Source organism: Apostichopus japonicus, chromosome 22 (genome assembly GCF_037975245.1).
Source record: "Apostichopus japonicus isolate 1M-3 chromosome 22, ASM3797524v1, whole genome shotgun sequence".
Classification (NCBI taxonomy): domain Eukaryota; kingdom Metazoa; phylum Echinodermata; class Holothuroidea; order Aspidochirotida; family Stichopodidae; genus Apostichopus; species Apostichopus japonicus.
Genome location: NC_092582.1, coordinates 13976332 through 13992356, shown reverse-complemented (window position 1 = coordinate 13992356; position 16025 = coordinate 13976332). Strand labels below are relative to the sequence as shown.

Here is a 16025-nt window from a genome sequence, read left to right as displayed (position 1 = left end):
TATGATAAGCAACTTTGGACAAGTATGCGTGATGTTAAGTTGCTATATGTTATAAGGTGAGACGAATGTAAAACTTAGCTTATACCTCATGATGTAAGGTGAGACGAATGTAAAACCTAGCTTATACCTCATGTTATAAGGTGAGACGAATGATACACGTAGCCTATACCTCATGTTTTATAAGGTGAGACGAATGATATAAGTAGCCTATACCTCATGTTATAAGGTGAGACGAATGCCTATACCTCATGTTATAAGGTGAGACGAATGATTTACGTAGTCTTATACCTCATGTTGTAAGGTGAGATGAATGATATACTTAGCCTATACCTCATATTATAAGGTGAGACGAATGTTATGCGTAGCCTATACCTCATGGTTTAAGGTGAGACGAAGATATACGTAGACTATACCTCATGTTATAAGGTGATACGAATGCTTATACCTCATGTATAAGGTGAGACGAATGCAAAACCTAGCTTATACCTCATTTTATAAGGTGAGACGAATGATATGCCTATACCTCATGTTATAAGGTGAGACGAATGCATATTCCTCATGTTATAAGATGAGACGGATGTTATCCGTAGCCTATACCTCATTGTATAGCGTGATACGAATGATGTACGTATAACCTATACCTCATGTCATAAGTGATATGAATGATGTATGTAGCTAATACCTAATTTTATAAGGGGAGAACAATGCCTATACCTTATATGTTATATGGTGAGACGAATGCTATACTTAGCCTATACCTCATGCATTTTATAAGGTGAGACGAATGATATACGTAGCCTATATCTCATGCTAAAGGAATTAGAAACATGGCTGCTTTAAGACAGTTTTTGAATAATTTAATGATTGCGTCAAAACAACTGGGAAAAACAAACTTACAGCGGGTAACTTTCCGCTTCAGTGCATGCTTCATTATGATTGCCTGGTAGGTATACTTATATCTATTAACTGAACACTGACTGATTTAGTGTGTTATAGAAACAAAAGCAATTAGTATATGCCTTGGACGTGTTTATCTACATATCGTCTATTTCGTTACCGTATAAAGTTTATGGTTTCTGGCAACATTATATAGGTATTGGCAAAGTTGTCGAATTTATTTAACGACCATATATAGACAACGAAACAGAAGTTACAGGTGTACACCGGCCTTGCTAAGAGATTCAGTCTTGTCAGGCTTGGTTCAAAGTGTCAAGAAAGAGAAAAAAACTCTTTTCATAGATTAGGCCTATACTGACCTGGTATTGTATATATGAACAAGTTTTCTGTTTACCGTTAATATACAATATTGCAATAATGCAATAATAAAATTTAGCGTTTGAGGTAGGCCTACTACAGTTTACTTTGGCTGTTTGATCGGCACAGAGTTCAAGAGACGTTATTTTGTAAGCGAGGGTATCTGCATAGCCTGAGATGAAATTATATACAGGGAGTGGCAACTATACAGAAATTTAAACAAGTTCTGTGGTGGCAAGAAGGATTACCATACATATATACATGAACTCATGCACGTTGATAACCTGTTGCGCCGGTACCTGCAGTGGTAATTGACGAACGCCGTTTAACAGCTTCCTGAATTCTGACACCGACTAGACATATATTGATTGTAACATGGCAAGTATGGACCAACGACAAGTAAGTTTTATTTTAGAATGAAGGAGAACAAATAATAAAATTAAATAAGAAATATGTTTTATTACTTTCTCGTCCTTGTTACTTATGTGTTAATGCAGTGCGAGATATGTGTGTTTTCTAAAGTTATTGTAGCAGGTTGTTTATTATTAGTTTTTATTGTTATTGTTTCTGTTATAATTATAATATATATATATATATATATATATATATATATAAACAAATATATTATATATATATATATACATTATATACATTATATATATTATTTATATTATATAATTTTGTTTTGGTTTGCAAACCCTTTCAACTTTCCGTCTTAACTTCATCGTTCCTCGATTGGCAGACAAAGTAACAGTTTGTGATATTTGGTCATCTTATCTATAACATTGTGATAAAATGAATTTGAAGGGGAAAAAATCCGACTTGATATTTCTCAATTGTCTCATATTGTGCATTTTAACACTTTATACAGTATACCTGGATCTTTCATTGAAATTATTCATGCCATTGTTTACTCCACCAGAATAAATATGATGGGTAGTTTATCCAGGGAGCTGCTAGTTAGAGTAGCAGCTCCCTGGTTTATCTATCTTGAACTGCTATCGAATATTCTACCAAATTAACTTTTAATAAACAAATCTGACAATTAGACAATATTGTGTTCTAGTACACATCATACTTGTATTAAAGTTGAACAGCCTGAGTTCACCGTGTGAGCAATATTCCCACACTCGCCAAGTTAGGGAGCACTTTAAATTCAAATATAAAAAGGGTTTACTCAATTAGAGTAACTGCGTTACTTACACAGTCCTATATTTTATATTATAAACCATTAATTTATTTCAGAATCAACCATTGACGATATTTATGACTTTCTCTCTTAACATATCTCTTAGAATTAATGTTTAAATATCATATCTGTAACGAATAAAGATTAGTAGAACCAGATAAACGAACAAAATAAAACGAAACAGTTGATGAAAGTCATAGTAATGTATATTCAAACGTTTTCGAAGATTTCACATCTTCCTCGTCAGGAAATAGATAATAATATAATCTCTTATGTATAGTGCATGCGAAAGTTGTAGTATTAATGATGACTATGTATGTTATAGGAGGTTCTAAAATAAGTTGAGTATAAATGACGATCCATGTTGAAATAGTTGATTGTTTAAAACGGGTTTAAGTTTCTTGATGTACAGTGCCTCCTTAATTTTAATTTCAAAGTCTGTATAGCCGCTGTCTATGACACTAAAGTTGGTGATGTTAGCTGATCGGCAGTCTATACAGTGAGTGATATGCTCATAGATTGCAGATTTGTCAGATAAGTGCTCCTTGACCCTTGTAGCCAGATGTCTTTTAGTCTTACCGATGTAAGTTTGGTTCTTATCACAAGAACCTTCAAATGAATAGATGACAATGAAAGATTAAGTCATTCAAGCAAATGCTTCTACTAGTATGAAAAACAAATTAGGGCAGCTATTAAAATCAAGTTTAGTATAACTGCAGATATCCGATTACATTTCCTATGTACGTTCGACTCCTGTTTATAAATTGAGGCATTTAATTAGTTAGATGCGAGATCTTAATATCTAAACATTTGTCTTTCTATATTCAGATACGAGAGATTAATATTTAAATGACTGAGAAATTAAAAATAATGAGCTAACGAAATAAGGGATCCCGATGATATCTAAAAGTCCGCACATTAATATATTGAAATATCGAGATAGAAAATACAAATATGTGACTACGATGTTGATATATACCGAGGTGTTTCAATATCTTAATGATAGTGTGGCTAAATATTAATATATTCGGGAAAAACTTTATCAAACAATTTTGCTTGAAAAATCTAATTAATTAGTATCTGATTATGATTAGTCCTCTGTCATTCGAATACAACATCTAAACAGGGAGTTGTTATGGAATCTAAACATTTAATACTTAGTTTATATAAGCAAGCCAGTATATAAGCCAGTTCTCGAGACAAAATCTCAATATCTAAATATGTTACCATTTTGATAAGGATTTTGATATATCAAGATACAATATTTTAATATCAAAACATCGAAATATCTAACCATATCGAGCTATGAAAATACAGGCTTAATTTAAAAATGAACAATTTACCTTAAAACTTCCATACTTTTCTATATATGATTTCCAACAGGAAGGTAGGGACTTGGACATGCATGCGATATCACATAACCATGTTTGTGTTCTTTACAGGTCATCAACTTCAAAGGTGACGAAAATGAAGTAAGGGGTAATTGGGGTAACAAAGCCGATTTCATACTATCGACTCTTGGCTATGCCGTCGGACTTGGCAACGTTTGGCGATTTCCGTATCTCGCATACGAGAGCGGTGGCGGTATGTTAAAAAATCAAAACAACTGTGGTGCTAAAGCTATATAGTTATTTGCATAACGTCTTGTCACAGTAGCGTTTTGCCACTTTACATATTCAACATAGACTTATACACTAAAGTCCTCATTTTGTATGACGTGCCGAAACGCCTGACAGAAGGCCACAACGATCTTGAAATGCGTATCCTTTTCTATCGTTTATAGTAAATATATATATATATATATATATATATATATATATATAAATATAACCAAATTAAACGTTTAAAGTTCCATTTGACAGTTCCATTTGAGTCAGAGCGTGTTTCAGATTCGGACAAGTTAAGAGTCAATAGATCGCCCTGGATAATTTACAATTTTATAGACAAATGTTATCCTTGAAAATATCAGAAAGGTGAATATATTTGACCCAACCTTTCAAGGCCTATAAGGGGAGCCAAGAGGGCTATCCACGATTAAATCAAACAATATTTGTTTTCGATTTAGAAAGGCCTAGTAATTTGATTGACGAGGGGCTCTCTGTTTCTTACGTCGAAGTTAAAGACTCTTGAAGTAAAGAACAAATAAAGCTATTGTTTTCTTGACAATACGTGCTTCAAAACAACTCTGTATAGGGCGTATGTATATATACATTTGATAAATAAAAGACTGACCAATACAGAAAGAACTCAACTCAACACGCAACAGAAACACGGTGGGAATCAGGGATTGACTCAATTTCAAAACTCACTCTAATAAAAAGTATACATAAAAATGCCAAACAGGAGCAGCTAAAATTATTGTAACCACATATATAGATCTCATCCAGTTAAGTGCACTATATAACAAGGCTAGCTCAGAATCAATGCAACAGAACGTTCATCCAGAATCATGCGGGGAATTGTATTAACTTCAGAATCGCCCTAAGATACACTCAAAATGTAGGTCATATTCGTACATCTTATGACAGAAGTTGTGCAAAATGTGTGACAAGAAAAACATAAGAGCAATAAGAAAAACAAAGACCTTCGAGTGAACCATTGGAGTTAATGCTATTATTTAAACTGCTCATTCTTTGCCTAACACAGCATCATGTATTATGTGCATATGTCTATAGTCTAGCTAAATAGAAAATGCTGAATACAGGTCATAATTAATAAGTGGTTTGGTTTCAAGATATTCACATGAAAAGTTCCCAGTTGTTTGATCTGTTTCTCAAGTTGTCCCAAGCAGTTTATAACAAAGTTGCATGTTTTGTCAGTTTTATTGCTAATGTCAGTCACCCCTCCTCTTTGGCATGCATTCGTCATTCGTAAATCTTTTCGGAATTTTTTTTTGACAAAACTTTTTTGTTATTTCAGATTTGTGTAGCAGCAATATACGCTTCCATAAAATGTATAACACGTACTCTCAAATACATTTGTCTACACCACAGGGGCTTTTCTCATCCCGTATGCAGTGATGCTCTTTTTCGCTGGTTTGCCTATTTTCTTTCTGGAGGTTAGCTTTGGTCAGTATTGCAGTGAAGGCCCTATCCAAGCATGGAAGGCCGTACCTATGATGAGAGGTAAGAACCCATAATTTCAATACGTTCCTAAGACGAGGCCCTGAAAAGGGATGTTACCAAGACGGTTACAACCATGAAAGTGATATGGATTTGTGGGAGTTTCTATAGGTGATAATGTCTCCATTCTTATTATATATATATATATATATATATATATATATATATATATATATATATATATATATATATATATATATTTATATATATATATATATATATATATATATATATATATATATATATATATATATATATATATATATATATATATATATATATATATATATATATATATATAATATATATAAAATATAAAATTTAAATATAAAATTTAAATATATAGTTAGATATAGCCTTTGCTAATTAACGTTTTCATTTTCCTTTCTCTTGTGATATTTCTGCCTAATAGGTATAGGATACGGCATGATCGTGACTTCAGCTGTCGTAGGTATATCATACATTGTTGTGATTACGTATTGCTTGCGATACCTCATCGCGTCCTTCACCACCAGACTACCGTGGGTGGGTTGTGATAACGACTGGAATACGAAGTTCTGTAGTTCAAAATTTGTCGATTGTAAAAGTGACGGATTGGTGTTTTTGGCAAATGGCACTTGTGTTTCTCCCGATATTTTGACTGTCTCTGAAAGGATAGATTATGGAGTGGTAACACTTCCGTTTGGCAATTATTCGGTGGGAAATATAACCGATCCACTCGCCACAGAAAGAGTCCGACCCAGCGAGGAATATTGGAAGTGAGTATTGAATGTCTTGAATGTGAGAGTGCGTACTTCAATGATTTGTGAATTTGTGTTAGTACATCTTCATGAATGATATATAGCCTATTCTAGATTTAGAACCAGGGTTCGAATTAACGGTCTGCGCCGCATATATACATATATATCATTTGGCGAAATGCGCTTAAATGTCCATCCGGTTACTAACGGCAACAACTACCACGCCCCTTAATTCAAGTTGTCGTAGTACACGTATACTAATACTTATCTCGATCATTTAAATTAATTATCAAACTTACTCACAACTCACAAACTGTCCAAAACTTCAGAGTCAGGAAATACTATTGGATAGCTGCGTTGGAAAATTAAAGATCTGGTCGTATTAGGTTTTTCGAACTACTTCGTTTATCGCCGTTCGTTCTGTACGGATTTTCCCTTACTTTGGAATATGTGCCCTAAATCGTTAGATCTGAACGTAGAGGTTTTACCAACTACCTCATTAATCGCCCTTTTTTCCGTCCCTGTGATGACTATAATGAATATGAGGCCGATCGCAAAGTCGGTAATTACTATTGCGGTTAAAGATTCGTCCAACACGGCAACATACAGAAACCCCGTACTCAAAGCCAAAGACTTCGTTGGTACAAAACCTTTGGCCAGCGACGGTTAGACCGTCATTTCTCAGAAAGGTTGTTATTACTAAACTCGTAGGGTCTGAACTGTTTGTCAATGTTGGAAAAAAAAAACTTACAACGGGTAGAATAAATCTATCATAGGAATATTAACATTGTACTGCTTTTTTATTAGATTAGTAAATGATGATAATATTATGTAGTTTTTACACGTCTTTAAATGTTAAAATATATATGTTGTGTTTGATACAGGAATTGTTACCCCCTATACAATAGTACATGTATCTGAAGCTTTGTAGGTTAGTCCATTATGTGGATAGGGGTATGGCATAAGTTGGCTTTAAATAAAAACAAAATGGAAATATATCTGTAACGAAAACAACGGCTTGTGCGGCAGAAGACGTATGTAGAACAAATTTCCTTCATTTATGTATTCTGAACTGAAGTACTCATTTTACTACTCAAAAATGTATATTTTATGCTAGTCCTACGCATTACGAGTAGAACCACTGTGCCAAAACTTACGCGGTATACGGGTAGGACCCTGCAATGTCATCTGGGAATTAATCATGTCACATATCCGGAGTCTATGCATGCTAATTTCTTCAACACCACACTAATTACCTTTCGGGCATACGTTTCATATACTGTAGTTTTGATTATAGAATTGATTAGCATGTTATACCGTCGTATCAAATACGATGTTAAAAGCCAAAATTTGGTTTGAGTATAAAACTCCATATTTTTTTGCAATATTGACCCCACCCCCCCTCCCCGCCACCCCCCTCCCCGAAAAACGGCGATCAAGCTGGTACAACAGTTCTTTGATGCCAGCGATGATCTATTCCCCCATGTTAACCGTCATTTAGAACAGAAATGATGTCACAAATTGTTCCACTGTTTTTAGCTTCGAAATTCGACGAGAGGCGTCGTCGATTGGAGAAACAGGTGGAATCGTGTGGCAGCTGGCTTTGTGTCTAGCAGCTGTTTGGATCATGGTATTCGTCGCACAAATAAAGGGGATTAAGTCTTCTGGAAAGGTATTCATATTTTAATAATCGCAATATACTTCAGAAAAGAAATATCATAAAACAATCAATCATATATAGTCCTTAAATATATATTTTTATTATCAATATATAGGTATCGATTTATCTTCTGTGATCGAGGAGGGTAGGGGAGGGATAGGCGAGGGGGGGCGGGAGCGATGGCACGATTATTTCAAAGAACCAGTTCGCAACAGTACAGGTACGTGATGCGTAGCAGATGGGCATGCAGGGGTAAATGTTCATTCACATATAACTTGGTTTACAAATTCTTTACTGTCATCAGTTTAACCTCAAAATTCGGTCAAATCGATGAAAGTTGTTAATCAGTATTTTTAGAAGAAAATAACCGTCACCATCTCCACCCCTTCCATCCCGTCCTCCTCATACCACATTATTCTCAGATATTGAAAACTTAACCTCAATATTTCAAATTTTGGATTGTATAGGTGGTTTACGTCACGGCGACCTTCCCTTACGTGGTTCTCCTGATTCTTCTAATCCTTGGATTAACCCTTCCAGGACACAAAGAAGGGATTAAATTCTTTATTTCACCCGATTGGGACAAAGTTACTGACCCACAGGTGAGTGTTTTAATTGTCTCATGTATAACTAGTTTTCTTTCCGACCAAACAACCATAAAGTAAAACAACATACATATTTATATGAAGGACTAATCTCTTCAGCTATTAGCTGCTAAGTTGCAATCGTCCTAGTTATTCAAGTCTAATCATTTCGAACCTCAGCTGGGAAGAAACTTTACTGAAATTATCCACTGTTGTTGTTCATAACGGACCCGACAATTGAACTTATTAGATTTTTGTTGTTAACTTTATTTTATATTTAGATTTGGCTCGCAGCCGCCACTCAGATATTTTACTCGCTTAGTGCAGCCTGGGGTGGGCTTATCACTCTCGCATCGTACAACAAATTCCACAACAACTGTTACAGGTGAGTATATATCTATATATATATATATGCATATATATAGTGTATATATATAGTGTATATGTATATAGTGTATATATATATGTATATATATATATAGTATATATATAGTATATACATATGTAGTATATACATATGTAAATATATATATATAATATAAAGTATATCTAGTATATAGGCATATATATAGTATATATATGCCTATATATAGTATATATATACTATATATATACAATATTTATATATACTATATATAGGCATATATATATATATACTATATATATGCCTATATACTAGATATACTTTATATTCTATATATATTTACATATGTATATACTGCATATACCCCGATATCTTACGGTGACTCTGCCATATATATATATAGCTGATATCAGGTGATCTCCCAAGAAAAGGGCGATATGTTATCAAACAGGATCTGTTCTTTGTTTTCTTCTTTTGCTTGTTTGTCAGAGTACTCGAATGGAAGTATATGTGGTGCGAATATTGGGGTGTGGGGAGGGGAGGGGAGGCAAGTCGTATGAATGTTGTCTGACGAAAGGTAGGGGGGAGGGGTCACAATTTATCTGACATGTACGTGGTCGTTAAGCTACTGCAATAGGTATTTGCTTTTGTTTTTTTAAATATCGCCACCTCAAATAAAAATACGTCACTGTTTGGAAGCATGTCTTCTTCAAATATAAAATTGGAGAAAGATCTGAAACTTTATGATGTTTGTGGTCCTCCCTTCTTATGCCTTCTGCTATAAACATGTGTGTATTGTATGTATTTTAGATCCTCCTGCAAGCAGGAACTCGCGAAGAAGCCTCATTGGCTTATTAAATCCGCAACCGAAGTGGTTTCTTCCAGTGGTTAACGACCAGTTACCAGTTACTGACCAGTGGTTAACGCCGGTGCACTTTCAACATACGGTCCCGAAATCGAGTCACTCCAAGATTAATGTATGTCGTCCAGTTGCAGAGTTGTTGACAATAGACAATTCATAATCATGGAAGTTTAATATGAATCTAAGAGACTGACTTCGGTCAGCTTGCGGCATTGATAAGCCAATCAGGCTTCTTCGCGAGTTCCTGCTTGCAGGAGGATCTAAATACATACATACAAATACATAATACAAGTCAGTCTCTTAGATTCATATTTCATTTGATTTAACGTCCATGATTATGAATTTTCAACAACTCTGTAACTGGACAACATACATTAATCTTGGAATGACTCGAACTCGGGACCTTATGATTGAAAGGCACCGGCGTTAACCACCGAGCTAACACTCCTTCGCCTACTCCAAAGTTAATGAAGGGGTCGAGTGACAGGAGTCGTTGGAATGTAGTTCGGTTCGAAGGGGAGGGGGGGGGTGTCACAATTTATCTGACATATACGTGGTAGTAGTTAAGCTACCCCAATGACAATGCAAATTCAAATGAAAGCAATATTTATGTTAGCGTACCAAACTTATCATTCTGCACAGGGTGATTTGGTCTAGACTTCGAGTCAACTCACATTTTCCTGTCAAATCTGCTTTGTCATATACAGCGATTCAATGTTCGTAGCCATAGCTAACTGTGCTACCAGTATTTTAGCTGGCTTTGTCATCTTCTCCATCGTCGGATTTATGGCTCATGAACTGAATCAAGAAATAGATGAGGTTGTTGATCAAGGTATTAAAACAATCAGAATCATTAGCTTACCATGACGTCACATGTATTATTTCATCTAATTTTAAAGTAGTAGTTAAGGGTGTATTATATGATCTCCCACGCTCCTTTTATAGTAACAGCCATGATTTCATCCAACGTCATCTATGATAACAACATGTAAGTAGAACATGTAGAATAAGCCGATCCTCAGTTATATAGAACTTTGAAAAATAAACTGAAAGCAAAGCAAAGATAAATATGAATAAGTCGAGACAGTAACACCATTTAAAAAAGTATAGGCCTATTCTTAATTCTTGACCGATAGGAGTTGATGTCATATCTTCAAATTTCTCTTCCAGACCATGTATATAGAAATGATAAAGAATGCATGAATTTTGTTGATAATATATATTTTGTTTGCATGAAACATGCAATGTTATTGTACGTATATAATTACAATAAAATACCACCTGTACCGAATGTGCGTCTACACACGATTCACACATTATCGTTCAATAATATTGTATCATAATAATATAATAAAAAACATCCACAATAATGTTGTTGCATATAGTAATACATGGCACATTGATATACTATGATAACAATTATATTGTTAATACTTTTTGATATTACCTTACAATAGTATCGTATACTAATGTGTGGATCGGCTGGCGTCTATGCCATCACGGCTGGATGCTGGAAGTTACCAAACATTTCAACGGAAGTACAAAGTTTTAGTAATTTATCGTTCATTCATTTTCAGGTTACGGTTTGGCGTTCATTGCATACCCCGAGGCCGTTGCTAGGCTACCAGGCGCGCCGATTTGGTCTACACTTTTCTTCCTGATGTTGGTTACTCTTGGGCTTGATAGTCAGGTAATATTGTAACCAATGGAATTACAGATTGAATAAAACATACAGTATTAGGCTACGCGAAAGAAGCTCATTCGTACTAGAGCACTGCAAAACAGGCGCGGAATCAAAGGCTACAGTCAGGCGCGTAGCCAAGGGGGGGGGGGGGAAGGGGGCAGCCGCCCCTCCCCCCTTGAGAATATTTAAAAAAAATTGTTTTAATGTTTTTATGATATCGCTAGTATTTTCAAAAGAACAAATGCTAAGATGCAACTTACAAGGCCTGGGAAGTGCCATTTCCAGCGATCTTTTCAGCCAAAATTTTCTTGTACGCTTCGCGCCAAACATCGTGGCGCTACGCTTAGATAGTTTGCAATGCCGAATCTACAGTTTCGCTCCTCCCTTGGCAAATTCCTGCAGGGCTACGCCCTTGGCTACAGTACACCATTGCCCTTCAAACTCAAAAACAAACTTCAAATTGAATGAATAACGTACAGTGTTACATACATTCTTGAAAGTTTTGAAAGTTTGACAAGTTTTCATATACATACTTACACGTGACTTATCCTTTTCATGTCAGTTCGTAAATGTTGAGACCGTGGTGACTGCGATCGTAGACGAGTATCCCGAGAAGCTAAGACCGAGGAAGACCATGGTACTAGCCGTCGTCTGTTCAGTCGGTTTCTTGGTCGGACTTTTATGTGTTACCGAGGTATGACGAGTTTAAAATAGACACAAACCGGCCAACCACCATTATTGGTCTATGTGATTAGAGATCATTATGATGAAGAACTCCTCGAACAGCTAAGCTAAAGTTTATTCCATTTGAGAGAGATCAAATGTTAAACTGTTCCTTTCAGACCCGTTTATATGCTGGATTTTCTTTTTTTCGTGGTTGTACGTTCATGTATAACAAGCATGTTGCAGGTTGTGACATTATTGTCTCATTTACTATAATAGCATGATGAGTGTATACAGCAGTAACACGTTTGATTTTCCTCAAACGATAACACCTGAACACAACATATACTAGAAAATACATTAGTTTAGTTTAGTTTAGTTTAGTTTAGTTTAGTTTAGTTTAGTTTAGTTTAGTTTAGTTTAGTTTAGTTTAGTTTAGTTTAGTTTAGTTTAGTTTAGTTTAGTTTAGTTTAGTTTAGTTTAGTTTAGTTTAGTTTAGTTTAGTTTAGTTTAGTTTAGTTTAGTTTAGTTTAGTTTAGTTTAGTTTAGTTTAGTTTAGTTTAGTTTAGTTTAGTTTAGTTTAGTTTAGTTTAGTTTAGTTTAGTTTAGTTTAGTTTAGTTTAGTTTAGTAGAAAAAAAGGACCAGGAGGGACACTCAAGTCCCCATCAAGGGGAGAAAAAATTAGTTGGTTTATAAATTTCATCTATCATGGATTTACATCTATTGTCACAACATATGTAAGAAAATCAGTTACTCAGTTTAACTGTCTGAAAGATTCATACTTACGAAACCAATGAAAGCACCATCATATAATATAACAAACGACGTATTTTAGCTGAAATTTCGGTTTCCATGTATACGATTCTTAGCGAGCGTGTTATCATTAACTGTGGTAGTAATGTCATATAGATGTATTATATATGTTAATGTTCATACTGTCTATAGTTTGCATTTTAATATTCTGTGATTCTTTATTTCCTACAGGCTGGGCCATACTGGGCAGACTTGTTCGACCTATACGGTGCCAGTTTTAACTTACTTATATTTGGCTTCTTCGAATGTATTGCGTTGACCTGGCTCTACGGTGTGAAACGCCTACGTAACGACATTAGGTCCATGATTGGAGACGGCCCAGTTGACTTTCCGTTGTTTCATTGGTGGACATTAATGTGGTCTGCGATATCACCGGCTGTTCTGTTGGTGAGATTGGTTGAATAACATAAAAAAAAAATTAAAAAATAACATTAGTAAACCACTGAATAGTATTATAGTAATTGTTGAATATTGCTTGGGACTTTGAATACTGTGAGCGATATATAACTTCTTTGATTAAGTAATTGATAACATTGTATTCTACCTTCTCCACAGTTTGTCCTGATCTACAACTGGACTAACTGGGCTGACCCTAGCCATAATGGGCCTTACCCTGGATGGGCCCGGGCCATTGGTTGGATGATCACCATGACGACTCTTATCTGGATACCCGTGTTCTGTATTTATGAATTTCTTAGGGCCCGGGGAACATTTTACGAGGTACGGTATTCCAACTGAAAACCTTGAAAAGTATTGTTCACATTCCGCATGCGCCGAAAACTTATTCTTTATAGTTCTTTCCGAGCATTCCCATATGTAAGGGTATATTGTCATAATGTAGTGTGCATGGGGGTAGCTATATAAAGATACGAAACCGGCTAAAGTTGCAACATATCGTAAACTCTCTCTGTTGTGAGGATGCCATCATTTAATTTAGTTTAATTTAATTTGGAGGGTCAGAACCTCATGGAAAGTACATTTGAAAACTGTTGGTAAATTGTAGCGCGCTAAAAATTTGGTGAACATTTTTTTTACCTTTATTCCTTAAGTAAAAGTTCAGATAAGTACATGGATTTATGCTGAATGCATGTCCTGCAACTTACACGTGCAATATTTCCCTGTGTGGATATTAACATAGGCCGAAAAATGAGAATGTTAAGTTGTACATAACACCAACCCTAACCCTCCCCCCTTTCTATGAACAGTTCTTAACTTTCTGTCTATGCAATGCCTATGCGTGTCCTTTGAACCTTTGCATGAGATTGGTGTATAAACATAACCGTTACTTCTTTAATTTCTATACACTAGAGATGGCAAGCTATATCAAACCCCGGGCCAGATTGGGGTCCTGCAGTACAGAAGTTCAGAGAAGATGCTTGGGGTATCCATCTACAACATGGGACTACTATGGGAGGCGATCTGATTCGAAGATCTCAGAATAACAGTCACCATACCGATGTAGAGATGGTTGAGACTAAAGATATGGACAACTATGAAAATAAGACTTACGAGCCAACAGGTGATGCGTAAATATACACGAAGAGCAGAAGAAGATGCAGGCTGTATGGTTAAAATATCTGACTGTCGAAACATTCGACAGCATGATAAACTCCATAAAGTCGGGCGTGAATGCGATGGGGAAAGGAAAACGGAGGGAGGGGATGGGGTGTGGGGCTTAGGAGAGCAAGTATATGTTTCACTAACACAATATAGGCTATACATTTTAAGGCGAAGCTGTATAGTTTTATTTCATTTTACTTATATTATCTCTAGTTTATTATTTTCGACGACGAAGCTAACAGTGTACAGTAAAATTCACATATAAAAAATACTACTGTAAGTTTGTGGGACACAAAATTTGTTTTACGGGAACTAAGCGGAAGTGTTAATTTGGTGTGATCCAGAAGTCGTTGAATCCGGAACCCAATTGGTAGTTTTATTTCTGTTTTCTTATTTTATCTCTAGTTTATTATTTTCGACGACGAAGCTTACATTTTACAGTAAACTTAGCATATAAAGAAACATACTACTGTAGGTTTGTGGGGCGTAAAATTTCTTTTACGAGAACTAAGCGGTTATTAATTTGGAGCAGAAAAATATACGGAAACGGAACAGATAATAAACTTCGAGTTGGTCAAAGGTAGTGGATCGATCTACACTGTGTATCTGAAGAAGAAAAAACATATGCTATATACGTACAGAAGATTGTTTGGATAGAAGGGTAACGAACTCATCAAAAAGAAGATTGAGTTACAAGTCTACTAGCATATCGTACATCTTTAGGTATTCGCCGAATTGTGTTGACTGACAATTTTCTATTGATATTTTGTTTGTTTGTCTTGACGTCATGACGCAGATTAATAGCGTCGACAGCCAGGTATAGCAGGAGCGGATTGAGGATGGGGGCATCCAACTGCCATTTCCGAAAAGTACTGATCTAGACTTTTTATTCATAATATATTTATATGATTATTCATCAAGTAGAATTAAAATTAGAGAAAGAAAGTTTGACCGTGTTGTCTTTATCTATTTCATCTGTTCCCTGCAATCCCCTCTGCAGTGGCGGCGCCAGGAATTTTTAGTTGGGGAGTCTAAGGGGGGGCTGAGCCAATTTTTTGGGTGGCTTGCACGATTGAGTGATCGCCATCCTGGGGGAGGGGTGTAAGGGGAGGGGGTGCCCCCCTCCCCTTTTGAAATTTTTCCCAATCCTGGAAAGGCCTACATGCAAAATGGTGGCATTTGGCGAGGCTTTTGTCACCTGAAAATTTCTCCAAAAATATGCATTTTTTTGTGAGTAACTTTAGTCAAATTTGAATGGAAGATACCAATTCACAGTTTTCGTATCACTAAAATATTACCTGCTGTGAAAGATCCAATTCCTTTGCTCAATTATTATATCGCGCTCTCTGACACAACTCCTGTTTTAGTCTGTATACACGCTGTTTGTGAAACGCACACGACATTGCCGTATGAGAACACCTGTCGGTGAATTGTTTTTATCAGTCACCCAAACAAGGCTTCCTGCACCACAACTGAGTCACTGACTATTATCATGTGAAAAATTCATCAAAATTTCCATTGACCATTGT

The 16025-nt window shown here is 35.6% G+C and overlaps 1 protein-coding gene across 1 annotated transcript; it reads left to right on the top strand.

Moving 5' to 3' along the window:
• The first annotated feature begins 997 nt into the window (after nucleotides 1-997).
• On the top strand, nucleotides 998-15442 carry LOC139964340 (sodium- and chloride-dependent glycine transporter 2-like). The gene is made up of 13 exons (XM_071965866.1): nucleotides 998-1653; nucleotides 3886-4027; nucleotides 5437-5568; nucleotides 5978-6323; nucleotides 7845-7977; nucleotides 8433-8567; nucleotides 8831-8934; nucleotides 10483-10607; nucleotides 11353-11465; nucleotides 12022-12153; nucleotides 13108-13323; nucleotides 13492-13656; nucleotides 14245-15442. Exons 1-13 carry the CDS (start codon nucleotides 1630-1632, stop codon nucleotides 14464-14466), a joined length of 1989 nt encoding a protein of 662 aa, XP_071821967.1. The 5' UTR covers nucleotides 998-1629; the 3' UTR covers nucleotides 14467-15442.
• Nucleotides 15443-16025: the final 583 nt, after the last annotated feature.

What these genes read in the sequence shown, in the direction of transcription:
- LOC139964340 (XM_071965866.1), top strand. Translation starts at nt 1,630, where the DNA reads ATGGCAAGTATGGACCAACGACAA. An exon ending in CAAGTATGGACCAACGACAA is followed by an intron (nt 1,654 to 3,885) that starts GTAAGTTTTATT and finishes TGTTCTTTACAG; the next exon opens with GTCATCAACTTCAAAGGTGA. An exon ending in CCCAGCGAGGAATATTGGAA is followed by an intron (nt 6,324 to 7,844) that starts GTGAGTATTGAA and finishes CACTGTTTTTAG; the next exon opens with CTTCGAAATTCGACGAGAGG.